Source organism: Rhinolophus sinicus, linkage group LG05 (genome assembly GCF_036562045.2).
Source record: "Rhinolophus sinicus isolate RSC01 linkage group LG05, ASM3656204v1, whole genome shotgun sequence".
Lineage (NCBI taxonomy): Eukaryota > Metazoa > Chordata > Mammalia > Chiroptera > Rhinolophidae > Rhinolophus > Rhinolophus sinicus.
In genome coordinates this window covers 79,536,629-79,554,780 of record NC_133755.1, presented here as the reverse complement: position 1 = coordinate 79,554,780, position 18,152 = coordinate 79,536,629, and the positions used below count along the sequence as shown (strand labels likewise).

General features: G+C 53.5%; 2 protein-coding genes across 2 annotated transcripts; both read right to left on the bottom strand.

The window, feature by feature from the left end:
• Window positions 1-40: 40 nt before the first annotated feature.
• On the bottom strand, window positions 41-6,278 carry CFB (complement factor B). The gene is made up of 18 exons (XM_019715521.2): window positions 5,865-6,278; window positions 5,561-5,776; window positions 4,968-5,153; window positions 4,639-4,812; window positions 4,304-4,405; window positions 4,063-4,199; window positions 3,635-3,773; window positions 3,197-3,328; window positions 2,774-2,875; window positions 2,542-2,679; window positions 1,956-2,053; window positions 1,706-1,823; window positions 1,367-1,517; window positions 1,200-1,276; window positions 890-1,002; window positions 654-786; window positions 524-573; window positions 41-250 (listed from the first exon to the last, which is right to left on the bottom strand). The coding sequence occupies exons 1-18, from the start codon at window positions 5,926-5,928 to the stop codon at window positions 95-97; spliced, it is 2,286 nt and encodes a 761-aa protein (XP_019571080.2). The 5' UTR covers window positions 5,929-6,278; the 3' UTR covers window positions 41-94.
• Window positions 6,279-6,447: 169 nt separating this feature from the next.
• On the bottom strand, window positions 6,448-17,704 carry C2 (complement C2). The gene is made up of 18 exons (XM_019715522.2): window positions 17,547-17,704; window positions 17,183-17,389; window positions 16,392-16,577; window positions 14,207-14,380; window positions 14,019-14,117; window positions 13,710-13,843; window positions 12,493-12,631; window positions 11,744-11,884; window positions 10,974-11,063; window positions 8,609-8,749; window positions 8,387-8,481; window positions 8,176-8,290; window positions 7,894-8,059; window positions 7,710-7,786; window positions 7,489-7,580; window positions 7,162-7,288; window positions 6,959-7,008; window positions 6,448-6,810 (listed from the first exon to the last, which is right to left on the bottom strand). The coding sequence occupies exons 1-18, from the start codon at window positions 17,590-17,592 to the stop codon at window positions 6,634-6,636; spliced, it is 2,256 nt and encodes a 751-aa protein (XP_019571081.1). The 5' UTR covers window positions 17,593-17,704; the 3' UTR covers window positions 6,448-6,633.
• Between the last annotated feature and the right edge of the window lie 448 nt (window positions 17,705-18,152).

Genomic DNA, 18,152 nt, shown 5'->3' with positions numbered 1-18,152 from the left:
CACATTCCCCGCCCTCACCCCAAAAGGATCTTAACACAGGTATTGTCGCAGCTCTTTTAATTTGACCTCATTCCCCTTTCCAGCAGCAAAGCCCTCACAGAAAATCAAGATTCTCCTCTTGGAGCTTGTCCTTGAGCCAGGGCAGCACTTGGAAGAGGTTGATGTGAAAGTCCCGGGCGTGAGCAGGCACATACTGCTGCCGCCGCTGGTCTCTGCAGACATCCACTACGCCCCAGCTGATCACGCCAACCTGGAGGGGCCGGGGGTGCCATGGGGCACTGTTAGAACTCCTTCCTCCAGGAAGCACAACTACCAATTGCATCTACACTGACCCAGAAGAATGAGACTAGGGACCCAGCTCGGTGCTGTCCTCCAGCACCCAGGCCAGACGCCGTTCCAGGACTAGTGCTGAGCTGAGGCAGGCTCCCCCTCCCCTCTCCAGCCACATGCATTGAGCTTTCTTGCGTTGGGGCGCAAGGTGACCGCTTGGCATCTCCCCACAGATAGGCAAGGGGAAACTCACTTGAATGAAGCGACTCCTCTTGTGGATAATTAGGGGGCCACCAGAATCACCTACATAGGGGAGGAGAAGCTGTAGGGAAAACGACTTGGGCCTCAGGAGCTTGCGGCACCACCAAGGAGCCTTCTCTCACCTCTGCAAGTGTTGGGGTCAGCATAGGGACTCACGCCTCCAGTGCAAAGGAACCTGGGGGTGACCACCTCAGAGATGTCCTTGACTTTCTCATAGCCTGGGGCCTTTTGAGCATCTCGCTCACATCCAGCTTTCTGTAGGTGAGGTGGGAAGCGTGAGAGAGGAAAGGGTGATGAACAAAGCTTGCTTAGGGGTGCCTGGGCTTCAAGGACCTCCTGAGGACCCCACGTTCCTCACCTTATCCCCGTTCTTGATGTAGACCTCCTTCCGAACCAGCATCTTCCTCCCATCCTTGAGCAGCTCAGACACAAACAGAGCTTTGATATCCTTTGCAGGGAGCAGCTCTTCCACTGGGCAAATGGACCGACCGGGTCATTCCAGCACTCCCTCCCCCGACCATCTGTCTCTCCATTGCCATTGGCACTCAGCACAAGTCCCTCAACCCCTTCCTGTGAGCTAGGACCTCTGCTGGGCGTCATCTCCTACAGTCCCTTGAGCCCCACTTGTCTCAGAATCTCACCCTAGTGCTCCTCCCTGAGTATCTTACTCTGCTTCTGGCAGGTGGTTGACCGAGGAAGCCTCAAAGCTTGATTTGTTCCCTCGGTGCAGGGAAGACAGATGGGCCTGTTCAGGAGAGATGGGCAAACTCTGGATCTGCCCCCGTCTGCCAGCCCCACATCTCCCAGCCTTTCCTCAGGGAGCCAGATGTCTCACCTGAGAGTCTCACTGTATGTCAGCTTCTTCTTGAGCTTGATCAGGGCCACATCGTAGTCATAAAATTCAGGAATTCCTTCTGCTTTTTTCCCATTGATGTTGTACTTGGGGTGAAATAGGACTTCTTCTATCTCCAAGTCCTGCTTCCCTCCTGAGGTGGGAGGAGAGTGGGTACCTCTCTGGGCGGCCTCCTGCCTCTGGTCCTGTCATCCCTAACTGGTCCACCGTGCAAAGGAGGTGGCTATGTTGAGGATGGGTAGACTATGGGCTCTTGAGAAAGGGTGTGGTGCCTGGAAGGCGAGGCTGACGCTCAGAATTGATTCATGACATCATCCTTACCCACGCTGACCTTGATTGAGTGTTTCTGGTCGTCCACCGTGAAACAGTGTGCCGCTGTCAGCACAAAGTACTCAGACACCACAGCACCCATGCAGTTCTCATGGCCCTTCAAAGGGCGCTGGGAACAGAACGGCAGAGGGGGAAGCTCAGTTTCCAAACACCACAGTCGAAAACAGACTTGCCCTTTCCCACCCGCACTTCACCCTGACCTCGCCTCCCATGAGCCTCACCGCCGGGAAGCCATGCTTACCGTGACTGAGATCTTGGCCTGCCACGGCTGTTTGTGGTGATCAGTGGCCTTGCTGTGCTCCCACACCATGCCGCAGAGGCTCAGAGTCTGCGTCTCATCTGCAAGGGAGGGCAGTGCTGAGAGCTGGCACGCTTCCAATGGCACCTTTGGGGAGGGACACCTACATGTCTGGGATGCTAAAGCCCATGAGGAGGAAAGGAAAGACAGGGGTGTTTCTTTCCATATGTAAAGGGCAAGGAATCACTGCGGTACAGTGAAAAGTGTTTGAGACTAAGATCAGAGACCTGGCTGATCTCAGGCCCAACTCTTGCTAGCTTGCTGGCCCTTGACCTCTCAGCATCAGTTTCCACTACTATAAAACAAGGGACTTAAAAAGATTTCCAACGTCATTTGGAGCTCTGTGATTTTAAGATCAGGAAGTGGACAGTGCCAGGAAACGAGAATAACGACTCTAAGGTAGAGAGGAGGAATGACAAGGGCCCACCAGACTGCCAGGGCTTCAGGAGAAGAGGATGAGTGATCTTGGGGGCCCTGGGGAGAGAGCTGAGTTTCCTGATCATCTTATACCTTTCTGGTATTTTCCTACCAAGCATTTGGAAGAACACATCCTCCAGGTTTTCCATGTTCTTGACTTTGAACACATGTTGCTCTTTATCCTTCTTGGAAGCCAAAGCATTGATGTTCTCTTGGTTCACCCAAGGCCCAACCCCAAACACGTAGACGTCTGGGGGAGAAAACGGAATGGGGAAGGTCCAGGCCCGGGACTGAGGGGGCAGGAGCTGAGAAAGCAGGGCAGTGTCCTGGGCAATAAAACTCACCGAGATAATCCTCCCTGGGGTTTTTGCGATCCCTACCAATGTCCAGCAAGGACCGGATGTCCTGAATGACAGGGACTGGGTCCCCGCCCATGTTGTGCAAGCCTGTAGAAGAGAGAGGAACAGTGAGAGGAGGAGGCCAGGAAGGAAAGAATGAAGAGGGTCAAGGAAGATAAACTGGCTGGAAGCAGTGACACACATGGCTGGGTATACAGGTTGGGGAGAGGATGGAAGTAACAGATCACGGAGGGCTTTGAGGAAAAGGATCCCTCTTTGTAAAGGGTCCAGAATGTGATCAACATGGGGGGCCTGAGCACGGTTGCTGCTCAGGGACCCAACCATGAGTCCAGTGTTACATGTGGACTTAAAGGCCACACACTGGTGTGAGAGGGTGGGGAGCCCGGCAGGAGAAAGGGCCCTTCTGACCATCAGTCACGAGAATGATGACGTGGCGGGTGCGGTTCCAGCCCTCAGGGCGGGTGTCCCCTTCCCAGCTCATCATGCTGTACACTGCCTGGAGGGCCCTCTTGGTGTTAGTACCCGTCTTCAACTTGTGGTCTGTGGGAAGGGAAGACATCATCACCTCATCTAGTCCTCCAAGCCACCCTTGAACCCCAGAGGCCTACCAGCAACTGAGATCCCACCTCTTCCAACTTTTTCAGTTGTCACCCCAGTGACTTCCCTTTGACCACAAAGCAACCCTTAGCCCCTAACAGGTTCCCACTAATCCCCGTTCCCCCAATGACTGCTGACCAGCCATGGACTACACAATGGTCCTCCCTGCACCCCCAGCTGGACTCACAACACCCCTGAACCCTGTGACCTCAAAAATGAACTTCCCACCATTCCCTTCTGACTTCTGACCTTCGTAGCTGATTTTATTGAGCTTCTCTGTGACCCAGACTGCGTCGCTGCTCTCTGCTTCAGACACTCTGATCAAAGTTTTGGCATCTGTGGCATACGTCACTAGACCATATTTTGGCTTCACCCCATAACTTGCCACCTGAGAACAGCAAAGGGTCATGACACTGCAAGTAGAATACTTGAGAAAATTCAGCATCTTTTCTGAGATAGGGAAGGTCAGTAAGAGACTCAAGCGCTGACTGGTTACCTGAGGTTCACAGGGGCAGGAAAGGTCAAGAAATGGCTTCAAGGAAAGGGGAAGGATAGAATAGGACCTAGGGATTTTCTGGAACCCTGTGGCTCAGAGGGGCTAGGAACACTGGAAGCTAGTCCTGGCAGGGCAGTGAGGCACATTCAGGCTCCCCACATTCAGGGAGAGGGGACCCCACCTTCTCAATGAAGTGTGTGAGACAATTCTTGGCCCCTGTGAAGTTGCGTGCCCCAATGCTGTCTGATCCATCCAGCACCAGGTAGATGTTCATGGAGCCTGAGGGGTCCAGGACAATCTTCCTCTTCTGTTGTTCCCCTAGGTGCCACCAGAGACGTTCAAGCTCCAGCACGCGGGCTTCTCCTGGCCCTTCTCCATCCTCCCCTCGGTTCCTTGCCCCGCCTCCCACTCTGCCTTCAGACCTGGGGTGTGGCCGTCCTCAGCATTGACTCCTTCTATGGTCTCCGTCAGAGAAGACAGGAAGGCTTCGGCCACCTCTCCAGGGGTATCGTACATAAAGGAGTCTGGGAGAGGTCAGAAATCAGGTCAAATGTCTGGGAGGGTCAGGGACACAGTGACCAGAGAGAGGGGATGGTGGGTTTCCAGGGTGGGAAGGGCTCAGAAGTGAGGATGTTCTACAGGGAGGTTTAGAAGTGGAAATAGCTGGGCTGGGAGAGAGGGAGCAGACAGTGTGCCGCTGTGGGAACTTGAGGTTGGGAGAGCAGTATCTGACCTGAGGGCATGGGTCAAGGGTCACCTTGGCAAGAAGGCTCTGTCCCACTCCAAGAGCCACCTTCCAGGCATGTTCGCCGTTGGGAGCCACGCAGGGTGAGCCCCCGGTTGCAGTAGTAGGTGACACTGTCTTCAAGGCGGTACTGGCTGCCCACCTTCCTTGTGCCGATGGGGATGCCTGGGTTGGGGCAGTACGCCGCTGCAGAGGCATGAGACACAGAGGTGAGGGCCAAAGCTGGAGGCCCCGAGGGCCAGGCGGAGGGAGCACAGCAGTTACGGCGCTTCCTCAGGCTGCAGCTCCGTCAGGGAGCGGCTACCTGGGGGTGGGGGGGTGGCGGTGGCAATGCGTCTCACCTCCATTGTCACAGATGGCTGTTTGCCCATCCCACCGACCGTTTGCTTGGCAGGTGCGATTGGCAGAGCCCCGGAGAGTGTAACCATCATAGCAGTGGAAAAAAAGCTGGTCACTCACATTGTAGTAGGGGGATCGGGGCCAGTAGTCCCCGTTCTCAAAGTCCTGTGGTCTTGGGCAACGAATTGCTTTGAGGAGAGGAACAAGCAGAAGTTACTGAGAGGGGAAAGGTGCCCTTTAGGGTATCCCTCCTGGTCTCGGGGTCCCTGTCACTGAGAAATGGCACCTTCTCGGTCCCACAGGGGCAGAGTCCGCCTTCAGCCCCTGGAGGGTCCCTCAACCCGTGGGGAGTCCCGCTGCTCCTCCCTCCCCACTCCCGAGTGTTCTTTTAACTGCCAGGGCTGCCCAGTGCTGGGTAAATGCTTAGTAAAGTTAGCTGCCTTCCTCCTTCCTCCTTCCTCCTCCCTCCTTCCCACCTCCAGCCCCCGACAGCCTGCCTGGTCTCAATACACTCTAATCTCATCCTATGCTGGACCTTGCCCACCACCTGCTCCTGCCCTCTGCTGGCCCACGCCCACCCTCACTACCCTCCAACCTCTGCATTCTGCCTTCTTGACAATCTTTTGGTCCTGGGTCTGCAGGGCGCTCCAGGACCCTGTGGACCGGCAGGTGCGAATCTGCACAGGGTATGGGTAGAAGCCAGACGGACAGACGTACTCCAGTGCCTGGCCCTCCTTGAGAAGCTGGAAGGAGCCACCTTTGATTTCTACTCCCTCCAGAGAGCAGGGGCTTTGGGACGTCATGCTCACACCTAAAGAAACAGGTTGATGAAGCCTGGCCTGACAAGGCCAGGGAGGGGTGCTGGGGCAGCAGGAGGGGAAGCGGTGGCCCTGGCTTACCTCCAGTCAAGAGACCCAGGACCAAGGACACCAGGGAGAGTCGGGGGCTGAGGCTGCTCCCCATGATGGTGGAAGGCAGGAGAGAGGCTTGGCTGGAGGCAGGTGGCCTCCCCAGCTTGCACTGCGTGTCTGCTTGGTTCAGTGTCCAAGCTGAAACTCTAGACCTAGGCCTGGTCACAGTCCTTTCCCCTGCCCCTCACAACTGCCAGCGATTTATGCACTCTGTGTGCTGGCACCTGTGCTTCAGCCTGCCCGCCCTACCCACATCACTTTCCGGAATGTCCAAGAGGGAGGGCCCCACTGAGCTGCCAGTCGAGGAACTGGAAACTGCACAAGCTCCACCCTTTGCCATGCAAGGTCCAGGACTCTCCCTTTCAACACCTCCTCTCTGCCACAGCTCCTCCCCAGCAAGCCCAGACTGCCCCCTTAGGGACCAGAAATAAGGCCCCAGCTCCCCCCACCCCCGTTGACTGTTACGGAGCAGAGTCCAGCCACTGTTTGTCCAGCAGGGTCTCTGACCTGCCTCCTGCAGTTCCTGGAATCATTCCTGCTTCCCCGCCCCCCAGGCAGAGGCACAGACACATGCGGAAATCACTGATTTTTATTAATTTCATAAGTGGGGAATTCCACATGAAAGTGAAAGGAGAGTGAGTCACGTTAAGCTGAGGGTGGGCACGGGGTGAGGATGGGTCTGGGGACAGACATTCAGAGGTAGGACATGGGACAGATGGCAGGCCCTGCAGGACAGCAGAGGGGTCAGTGGGCATGATTAGAGGGGCAAAAAGTCCAGGACACCCTCCAGGTGCTGCCTCAACCAGGGCTGCAGGCGGAAGAGACTGATGTGGAAGTCTCGCGGCGGCGGGACATTGCCCCTGGGGGCTCTCTTGCGGGAGTTTTTATTGGTGCTGCTACAGGGGTTGTAGAGACCCCAGCTCACCAGGCCCACCTGGAAGAAGGCGAGAATGGGACAGGAGGCTGCCACAGCCCCAGCTCCAAGCCCCAACCTCCCTGTGTCCTCCAAAGGCCTCCCTCGTCCCCCACAAGGCCAAGATCCTACCACCCCAGTCCTGTGAGCTTCTCCCTTCTCTCCTCACCTGAAAAAACCTGAATCTCCGCTCAAGGAAAACTGCTCCTCCAGATTCTCCTGCAGAAAGAAGGGACAAGAGACTGTCACCCAACTCTCCTCTGCTCCCCTGTCATGGAGGCAGTGCAGTGTCCTGGCATGCGTGCTGGCCACAGGTGGCCTTCCCCTCAGGAATCCAGGCTCCAGAGTTGGGGCTGGGTGGGAGGCGCTCACCTTTGCAGGGATTGTCATCCTCCCCGGTCCCACTGCATAGGAACTGGTCTGTTACCACCTCTCTGACATCTGTTAAATTGGGGAACGTTTTTTTGTCTTGGGAGACGACCTCGATACAGCTTGCCCACTGCAGTAAGGGTGGAACAGGAGAGAAGAATGGAATGAGCAGGCCCAGGGGACACCTGGCAGTCCAGCTAGGCCTTGGAGCAGGAGTGACTCGGGGTCAGACGGAGAAAGCAGCCAGAGCTGGAGGAGGCAAACAGACATTCTAGTAGATGCCCCAGGGGAATCCCATCCCCCACAGCCTCCCAGGCCTGAGACCCTCACCTCCATCCCTGTCTTGAGGTTAATGTTCAGTGTGTCCCCATTCAAGGCTGCAAAATGAGCAGGAACGCTCAGTTTGTTCAGAAGTTCGTTCTCTACAGTCAAGGAGAAGGGGAGGTTGGTGCTGGTCCCTTTACCCTGACTTGGGGACGGCAGCACAGCTCGTGTAGTCACCCCCAAGTTCAGGTCCCAGCTCCTCACACACCTGAAGCCCCAGCGCTCACCGTGCTCTCGGCAGGTGCTGCCTGGGGGTCTCCGCAGGGCCAGATTGGCCCCCACCGTACAGGGAAGGCAGATGGGCCTGGGGAGAAGGGCGAGGGTCACACAGGCCTGTCCTTGGTTCCCCCTTCTCCAGGGCTCCCCGGAGCATTCTACCCCAGAGGATGCCCTCCCCCCACAGGCTGGCACCTGGCATGGGTGGACATCTTCACTTTCTGGGCCAGCTTTAGCAGGGCAATGTCGTCAGCGTAGAACTCCCGGATTCCCTGAGGCTTCTTGGCAGAGACGTTGAACTCCGAGGAGATCACCACCTTCTCAATTTGGAAGTCTTTGCCCCACTGGGAGTTGGGATCCCCTAGGAACAATACGGCACATTAGGCTGGACTGGGGCTCCTAAAGGACCCAGAGACTAGGGACAAGGGGTGGGAGCTCTGGCCAGGGGGTCAGGAACCTGGGGGGGCCCTGCCTCACCCACGTTGACCCTCCACAGGGAATGGTCCTCATCGGCATGGCGGAAGCAGTGAGCGGCAGTCAGGACCCACTGGTCTGAGATGAGGGAGCCGCGGCAGGTCTCCTGGCTCTTAGGCTACAGGAGAACAGATGATCTTCAGGGCCTGCTGTGTCTCTGGCCCATGGCCACTTTCAACTCTGGCACCCAAGCCCCATCCCGCCTTCCTGTTACCTTGATAGTGACATGCCAGGGTGTTCTCTCCTGGGCAGAGGCATTAGCTGACATGTTTCCCACCCCACATATGGTGTCTATGAGCTGGGATACATCTGCAGGTGTGAGGAGCAGAGGGGAAGGAGGCAGGTGAGGGGCGCTGGGAACAGGTTCCCAAGCTGTGCCCCTGGCTGGCTCCTGACTGCCTCCCCAGCCTGGAGAGGGCGGACGAAGATCACTCACCCAGCATGTGCTCAAAGACCTGGTACAGAGCCGGGGGGTCCTGCAGGATGAAGGCATGCCTCTCGCCGTCCTTCTTGGAGCCCAGTTCATTCAGTTCTCTCCAGTCCACATCCAGCTTGCCCACCCCAATGGCATAGATGTCTGATGGGGAGGAGGAAATCACCAGAACCATGGGTGTGGCTGGGGGCTACCCCGTGAGACAGGAGGCTGTGTTTTGGAACTCACTGGGTCCTACAAAGCCCTAAGGAGCTGGAACCCCCCACACACACCTATCTGGCTTCATTTCCTCCACTCCTTGGCCTTCCCTCTTTCAGCCGCATAACCTTCTTGGAGTTCCTCGAATTTGCAGGCGCTCTCACCTCAGGCCTTTGGCACAGCCACGCCTCTGCCTGGCTCCCTCAGCCCCCAGACTTCCCACATGGCTCACTTTCTTACCTTTTTAAGTCTTGACTCAAATGTCATTGTCTCAGCCAATCCTTCCCTGGCCTCGTTGTCTAAAACGGCAATGCCCCAGACACTTCCATCCCTGCCTGCTTCATTTTATACCTTAGCACATGTCACTAGCTACCGTGACATGCGGGTTCCTTATTTATCTTATTTAATGCCGACAGTGGGTAGAATTGTTTCCCCCAGAGGACATGTTCAAGTCCTAAACCTCAGAACCTGTGAATGTGACCTTGTTTGGAAATAGGGTCTTTGGGGATGTGATCAAGTTAAGATGAGGTCACACTGGATTAGGGTGGGCCCTGATCTGAGGCCCGTGTCCTTCTAAGAGGGGATTTGGGACACAGACACACAGAGAGAATGCTATGGGACAACCCAGAGATGCACTGAGGGAAGAAAGGGATGTAAAGACAGAGTCAGAGCCTGGGTGACCCTCCTACAAGCCAGGGACGGCCTGGGGTCACCAGAAGCTGGAAGAGTGAGAAAAGATTCTTGACTAGAGCCTCCAGAGGGAGCAGGGCCCTGCTGACTCCTTGATTTTGGACTTTTAGCCTCCTGAATGTGAGAGAATGAATTCCTGTTGTTTTGAGCCACCCAAGTTTGCATAATTGGTTGTACCAGCCCTAGCAAACTAATACAAGGGCCCCTCCAGAACGGCATCCCCACGCAAGCAGGCAGTTTTGTCTGTTTCATTTATAACTCTATCCTTCGAATGCTGCTTAGCCCAGAAGGGGCTCTCAGAAGATCTTTTAAATGACTAGATGAATAAAAAGAACTCTGAACATAACACAGAGGAGAAACTTCAGATTTGGTCTCCTCTGTAACATGCAGGCTCTGGCAGAGGGGCCTGGAACCACCTCTTCCCACTGGAAAATCTGGGCTCACACAACCAACCAGGCGCAGCCTCTGAGTGAGTGTGCGTGCCAGCCAGAACCGCCCTGCCGTGGCCCACAGAGTCTGCCTGTCTCCCACCCTTTGCATAAGGAGTCACCGCCTTTTTGCTCCCAGAGGGCCCTGTGTTGTGTGTAAGGAGTGAGATGCTCGGAAGTCTTCCCTCAGGAAGCAACCGAGCACTGGCCAGGATGGAGCACTTGCAGTAGGTGCGAGACAATGATCCTGCCCCCGTGTTTTCTTTAACGATTTCCGTTCAGTTCTGCTTCTTTTTTAGAAAGTGTTTTTGAGCATTTAATCCTGTTCCAGTGATGCTAAGGAGTTAGGGAGTGGAGTTTGGGTTTTGCTTTTCTCAGGCCAGAGTTTTAAAGAAGAATCTGCTTTCCACTGAGGGGCAGTTTGGGGTAGGACAGAAAAGAGAGGACCCAAGGGGAAAGTGAAACTTGCAGGTTCAAAACCAGCTGCCCTTCCTTATCTGGAGCGCTCTCTCTGAAATTCTTTTCTGGTCAAAAGTCAGTGCAATTTTTATTTACTCTGAACCCCAGGAATTGTTCTTTTGGAGTCTGCAACTGCCGAAGCCTTAACTAGTTATCTGTACTGCTAAGAGGGGAAATGCCAGGGACAGTCCCCACAAGGAGTCCAGGCCTTTTCTTCCTGGAGAGGTTCGTGGAACATAAAAGGGTGGATAATGATGACGGTGATGGTGGCGCTGCTAACACGCTCTGTGCCAGGCAACGTCTGAGCATTTGCCCCCCACCCCTTAACCTAAGAGGTAAGGCCTCTTACAAGTGAAGAAACTGCCCATGGCCACAGCCAATCAAAGATGAACCCACAGTTGAAACCTTGGGTGGTTTGACTCCAGACTCTTCAATGTGACACTCGGCTGCCTTCATGCAGTATGACACAGCGGGTGGCGGGGGCAGGGGATGGAATGTCTCACTAGAAAGAGAGCCAAGATGCTGGGCCCCCTGGCTGTGGGCCTGGCACCCCCTGCAGGGGCAGCAGAGAAGGGGGCAGGGCCAGTGCTCACCCAGATAGTCGTTTCTTTTCTGGTTGATGTTCAAAATCTCCTTGATATTGTCAACAGCCGGCTTGGGAGAGCCCCCCATATTGGACTTTCCTAGAACAGGGAGGGAAAGCAATTGTTTGTCTCGGTGGACATACCAGGATTCCCCACAGCCCGAGAGGGATGGGGAGGCATTCATCCTGGGAACCTCAACACTTACATTTCCTACCCAAGTTTTAAGATAGATTATTTATTGAAATTCTCTGTATTCCAGGTACCCTTCATTTACTTTATTTCATTTTATTGTCATGAAACCCCAAGAAGTGTAGGAATCCTCATTTTACAGACAAGAAAACTGAGCTCTGAAGGGCGATGCAACGTGGCCTAAACCAAGACATCGATGACAGAGCCCAGAGCCACTGCGGCCCTGCCTTCTGTCTGCTCTTTGACTCCAGTATCCAGAGCCGCGCCCCCACCTAGCTCACTCTAGGTGACCTCCCAGCTAATGACAATAACTCACATTTAATTTATAATCACAAAGCACTTCTACACAAATTTCTTAAATTTCCATAAAAACTGTGTGAGGGATGGAGAGCAGTTCTTATTGTCATTGTCATCATTAACCTCGTCACCTTCAACACTGTTTCTATTTTTTTAACACTATTTTTTACCACTTTATAAATAGAAACCAAGGCCCAAAGTGCCAGAGGGAGAACCAGAATGCAGGTCTTCGGACCCCATCTTGGTGTTCCTTCCACTGTGCCAGCCTCACTCACAGAGACGGTGACACCCACCATCTGTCAGAAGGATGATGGCGTGTCGGATTTCCTGCCAGGCCACTGTGTCCATACCAAGGCGTTGCATTTGGTTATTCATCATGATATAGACGCTATTTAGAGCCTCATACATGTTGGTTCCAGTTCCATTTTCATGGTCTGAAATATGCAAAGAGGAAGGGCTCTCTTAGAAAATTCCCACCTACCACCTGGGAGAAGGGAATCACTCTATTTCCCCTACCACTGGAAAAGAAATTATCAACTGGTTTGATAAACTCAGACCTTGGATATCCAGATAGCGATTTGGTATCATTGCCTGTTCAGGCATTAAGAGCCATTCCCCTCAGAAGTATTCATTGCATAGCCCCAATCCAAGGCCACTCTAAAGCCCCCATATTTAAAAGTGGGGTTTACAAAAAACTTGGGTTGTGTTAGCATCTGCTGCCTACCGCCCCCCCACCCCGCCCCAGGTAATGACATTGGGAGGCTAAGGCATCGAGCCACGAAAACCAGACCGTCTGGTCCTGGCGTCAGGAAGGAGCTGGAGACCCGCACGATGCACTGGACATACAGCACATGAGACTAAGCCAGGAGTTGGTGGGAGTTGGGACCACAAGCCTGACTCAGAAACTGGAGGAACCAGAGCCCCAGAGCCCTGAAACTTGAACGCCACCCAGAGGCCTCTGTCTCTCTAACTTGTCCAGAATCTGTGTGCAGGAAAGCTCCTCCATTCCTTTCCCATCACCTTCACTTGATGACACCGATACCTTTATAGTTGATGTTGTCCAGATGGTTGATCACTTCGGTCACGTCCCGGGAGTTTTTGTGCGAGATGGGCAAGATGATTTTGGGCTTTGACGCAAAGGTGATGATGGCGACACTAATGTTGATCTCAAAGCTGAAAATCTGTGAAGGGCACATGGGAGGCAGTGTGAGGGGACCCTGAAGCTGAAGGGGAGCTTGTAAGAGAGCCAGCAAAGGGCCCTGGTGGAGGCAGAGAACCTGGACTGGCAACAGCAAGGTCCATGGGGAGGCACTCGCTAAGAAACTGTTGCTGGGAAGAATTCCGGAAGCTGACGCTTGTTACCCATTTACTCTCTGTGATAGGCTCACTCCTCATTTAATGTTCACAGCAACTCTGTGAGGTCCTTATTTTCCAGATGAGGAAACTGAGGTTTCCCTGCCTGACCCAGATCACCACTGGTAGGAGGTGGAGGTAGGGTTTGAACCTGTCAGCGTGACTGTGTGGCATTTCTCCAACTGTCGCATTTTGCAGCCTCGCGGGTTAGTAAGTTATTTTAAGTCCTAAGAGAGACTCAAAGGGACATAAAAAACTGCCTCCTTTAAAATGTAGCTGGGAGGGAAAACATATATCCACACAAACTACTTTGAAAAGCACGCTACCAAGGAAAATGTGGGCAAGGAACATGAACCGGTGGCTTCCAAGTTCTTCTGTCTGCATCCGTCAGTAAGGACATTTTAAGCACATACCCCAATATAGGTCATAGACTTATAAAGTGTACTCATATTTATAAAGTGCATCACTACAAACATGCACAAAATATGAAATGTCTTTAATTACTAAATATTAAGTTATTAATTTAATTTAAATTTAAATTATTCAACAGGGATACCAGTATTTTTCTGCCACACCCCGGTGGATTATTCCTGTGTACCCCTCTGTGGAGACCACTGTTCTAGATGACGAATTCATAGAAACTAGGACCTCAGTCTTCTTCACCTTTGGTGCCCCCAGCACCCGCACCCAGCACAGTGCCTGACACATAATAAGGGCTCCAGCAGTCCTTGTGGAATGAAAAATAGGATCCTATAAATTGAATCCATGATTCTTTCATGGCATGCATATAATCTGGGAAGACTTCTTGCAGGAGGTGGCTGTGAGTGGGATTCTGAGGAAGGAAGGAGACAGAGAGAGACAGTGGGTGCAGGAGGCCCCTCTGAGCCCAGAATCCTATGCCCTGACCCTGTCCACCATGAGGATGGCACTGTCCTGGAAGGTGCGGAAGTCTTCTTTGGCCACACTCTGAGAGGCATCCAGGAGCAGGTAGAGGTTCAGGTGACCAGAGCGCTGGATTTGGATTTTTCGGCCCACAGTTTCTGGGAGAAATGTGGAAGGGGACGATTCAGATTTCCACCGCCTAGCTGGTCTCTTGCCAAGGCGGTCAGGCCCCCCTGCCTCCTCTCCAGTAAGCTCAGTCCTGCTGAGCCCACCGGAGGCCAGGGCCCCAGAAAGCATGCCCAGCACCCTGCTGCCCCCACCTCAAGCACTCACCCTTCTTCTTCTGGGTGGGGTTGGTGGCTCCAAGCATGTGGGACAGAGAGGCACCCAGGGCAGGGGCCACATCCTCAGGAAAGTCATACGAGTAGGGTTCTGCGGGAAGAGCCACTGGGGTCAGCCAGGGCCAGGGGGGTAAGGAGGGTGTGCCCAGGAGTCTCGGGAGATTCAGGGTGGCTACTTACGGCGGCAGATGGGCTCTGTCCCACTCCAGACCCCATTGCCCTGGCACTCCCGCACCGCAGACCCCGTCAGCATCAGATTTGAGGAGCAGCGGTAGCTGACCTTGTCCCCAAGGCCAAACCGAGACCCCGTCCGCACCGAGCCCACCGAAATACCTGGGTTTGGGCAGTGGCTGCCTGCACGTGAACAAAGGAAAGGAAGATGGAAGTGAGCAGGGACTCACCTCCTCGACCTCTTGCCCTGCTTACTTGCCCTCTTCCTCCAGCTCTTCCTCCTTCCGGCCCTTCAGAGCCTCTGCAGGCCCCTTAGCTTCCCCCTTGGGAGACCCCACAACTGTGCTTCTCAGGACTGTGGATAGAAAACCTTAAGGAGGGCCAAATGTTCAGAGCTCAGGGACCTTGGTTGCCAGTTAAGTCCCCAGTCCCCACCCAGGGATTCAACCCACATCCATCCCACAAACCAGGGAAGATGCTGGCTGAGGAGCTCATCTCCACAGAGGACATTGGCACTGCCTAAACCACAATGAGCCATCACTACACACCCACCAGAATGGCTAAAAAGAAAAAGACAGGGGCAGCCGGTTGGCTCAGTGGTTAGAGCACAGTGCTCATAACACCAAGGTCGCCAGTTCGATTCCCACGTGGGCCAGTGAGCTGTGCCCTCCACAACTAGATTGAAAACAACGACTTGACTTGGAGCTGATGGGTCCTGGAAAAACACACTGTGACCCAATATTCCCCAATAAAAATTTTAAAAAGAAAGAAAAACACAGGGAATTCCAAGTGTCAGAGAGTATGAGTCATCAGAACTGTGTTACATTGCTGGAGTGTCAGTCGTTGAAACCACTTGCCAGCCCCACTCAAACTACACATAGGCTGACCATGCACCCAGGAATTCCACTCCTCCATAACACGATCAAGAGAAACAAGTGCACAGGTGCACCAAAGTCACGTACAAGAATGTTTACTTCTAATGGCCATCACCAGGAGAATGCATAAGTCAAATGTAATATATTGATAAATGGAACTAACAGAAGTAAAAATAATAAGCTGCTGGTACACAGGACAACATGGATAAATCTCACAGGCAGAATGCTTAATAACAGAAGCCAGATGCAAAAGAGCACATTGTGTGTGGTTCCGTGTATGAGGTGTAAGAACAAGCTAAACTGACGTAGGGAGGCAGGAGTGGAGACAGGAATCAGAAGAGTGGTACCTCTTGGGAGCGGACAGGAACTTCTGCGACGTTGAACATGTCCGAGAGAGAGATCTTGGGGGTGGGGGGTGATCATATGGGTGGATATACGTGTAAAACTTCACCAAGCTGCATACTTCAGATCTGCACACTTTATTGTAGGTAGATTATGCCTCACTTTTCAAATAAATTGTACTATGTTTGCATAAATGGCTCTTTGGCAGATCAAGGGCATGAATAGGGAGCCAACAGCCAGGACACATGGTGAGGGTACAGTCCTGCCATCTCGTGGACTCTGTGTCTTCTGTATTATGTGCTCAGAACTGTGGTCCAGGAAGCTCCCAAAATGCACAGACCAATGTATGTGACTGCAGGGACTCCTGGGACCCTACTTCTGTCCCGCAGAACCCCTCACCCCTCACAGGGACAGTAATAACCAAGACAAAAGTGTACATGGCGCTTATCAGATTCCAAGGGCTGTTCTGGGTGCTTACTAATACCTGCCCACTTAAGCCACTTGATGACCCCATGCAGTTGGCACCCTTACTGTCCCCACTTTACAGATGCAGAAACTGAGGCATAGGGAGGTTAAATAACCTGCCCAAAGTCTGTCCACGTCAGAGCTGGGCTTGCACCCAAACCGGCTCCAAAGGCGCTTCAGCAAAATACTCTATTTGCTCTCAGCATGTTGTGCGTCCCTGCAATCCCATGGGGCCTGAATACCAACCTTGCTTTGAGGCATTTGGAAAGCAAGGCAGACAGTATGTGGAGCCTTTATGTTGGATCTGAAGCTCAGAACCGACTGCCTCAGACCAGGCTCCCTGCAGGTGGGTGATGTGTGACCTGTAGATCTCAATTTACCAAAATCCAGGAATTATTTTGGCACTAGGAACACCAGTCCCCTGTCCTCACAGAGGCTCCCTGGACACACATTTGGTTCCAGGGTTCCTGGAAGTCCCCAGCCCCCATGAGGACATCAGTCAGGGCACTCACCGCCGTTGTCGCACACGGCCGTCTGCCCATCCCACATGCCGTTGGGGCGACACTGCCGCACAGGCGAGCCCCGCAGCGTGAAGCCGTCCTCACACTCGAAGCTCAGGTTGCCGCCCACAGGGTGGGAGCCCAGCCGTGGGGTATACATGCCGTTCTCAAAGGAAACAGGTGCTGGGCAACGAACAGCTGGAGAGAAGGGGAAGGAGATGCAGGTGCGGACAGATAACAGCTGGGCTGGGCATCCAGCGGCTGTCGTTCAGCTTGGATGCAGGAGATAGCCAGCTGGCTGTCTAAATATTAGGTTGATGCAGGTGAGATTGCTGCTTTTGGCAACTGGTTGAACATTGGCAATTTCACACAGTTCAACCTAATAGATTGGTAAATAGCCATTTATTTCAGCCCCCGGAGGGCATGGTCACTCCAGCCCTTCCCCTGGGGTCCTCAGATGTCCCATGAATGGATAATTAAAGGGGTAATGCCTGGCACAGCAGGGGATTCCAGGACCATCCAACGTCCTTTCTGAATAGCCAGTACTGTGAAGTCAACTGCTGAGTGTTTTAAAAGTCATCCCTGGCTTTAGCACCCCGCAATCTCCATCAAAGCATGCCTCCAGTGCCTGGCTAAGGATATTGACATTTTCCCACTATTTTGCAAAGCCCCATGGAAAAGTAGCTCTGTCATCTCTCCCACACCATCCAGCCAGGTTAAGCTCCACCCAGAGCAACTCCTGAATGGAGGCTCCCAGGTGGCCACTGGCAGGGTGCCCCGAGCACAGCCCTGGGGAGCCTCACGTTTGCAGACCGCCTTTGTCAGCCGGGTGGATCTCGGGGTCTGCCACTGTCCATGGCTCAAGCACAGCAGAGATGCCGGGGATGGATAACGGCCCAGGGGACAGGAGTAGATGAGGACACTTCCAGGGGCCCAGCCGTTGCTGAGAGTGAAATTGCCACCCAAGATTTGCACGTTCTGAGGGCAGGATGGAATGCCTGCAGCCAAGCCTGTGGCGTGGGCACACGACACAGAAATGAGGAAAAGAAGGAAGGCATAGATGAGAAAAGGAAACCAAAAGCGGCTGCCTGTTTCATGCATGGAAACTCGACCTGGCAGTACTGGCCTCCCCCACAGGACCCCCACATCCCCTACCCTTGCTCCTACCTGAGAATAGGGGCAGCAGGCAAAGGACAGCCATTAGTGGGTCCATGGTGTCCACTTTAGGGGCAGGGAGAGGCAGAGAGCACAGAGAGAGGAAAGGTCATCTGACTTCCTGAAAACCAGAGCTGGCTCAGCAGCTGCTTCATTAGCTGCCAGAGAAAGAAAACTAGGGAGTGGCAAAGGGGATGGTCTCTTGCTGGGAAAAATAGTCAGGGATTAGGGACTGAGCGAGGGGGTGAAACATGTGCCATGTCCCCCTAATCCCAATATATCCATCACGTCAGTGGATCTCCACAACAGTCTTTGTGTCCCACTCCCAACCTCCACCCCCTCACACACGTGGGCACACATGCATCATACATGCTCTTGCATGACTAGTCTAAAGCACACAAGCCCACAAACCATCCAAGATATTGCAAAACCATTTATTTAAATAAAGTTTCAGTTTCCTTTTGGGTTTTGCCAAGTGGATTTTACATCTTGAGAGCCTGGGATACTATTGTCTTCTTGAACATAAACCTCCAAGAGATTGAGGCTAATTTTCTTAGATCTTCTTGATACATAGGAGTAGCCACAATCTTTTTCTTCTCTGCTACCATTCTCCAGAGA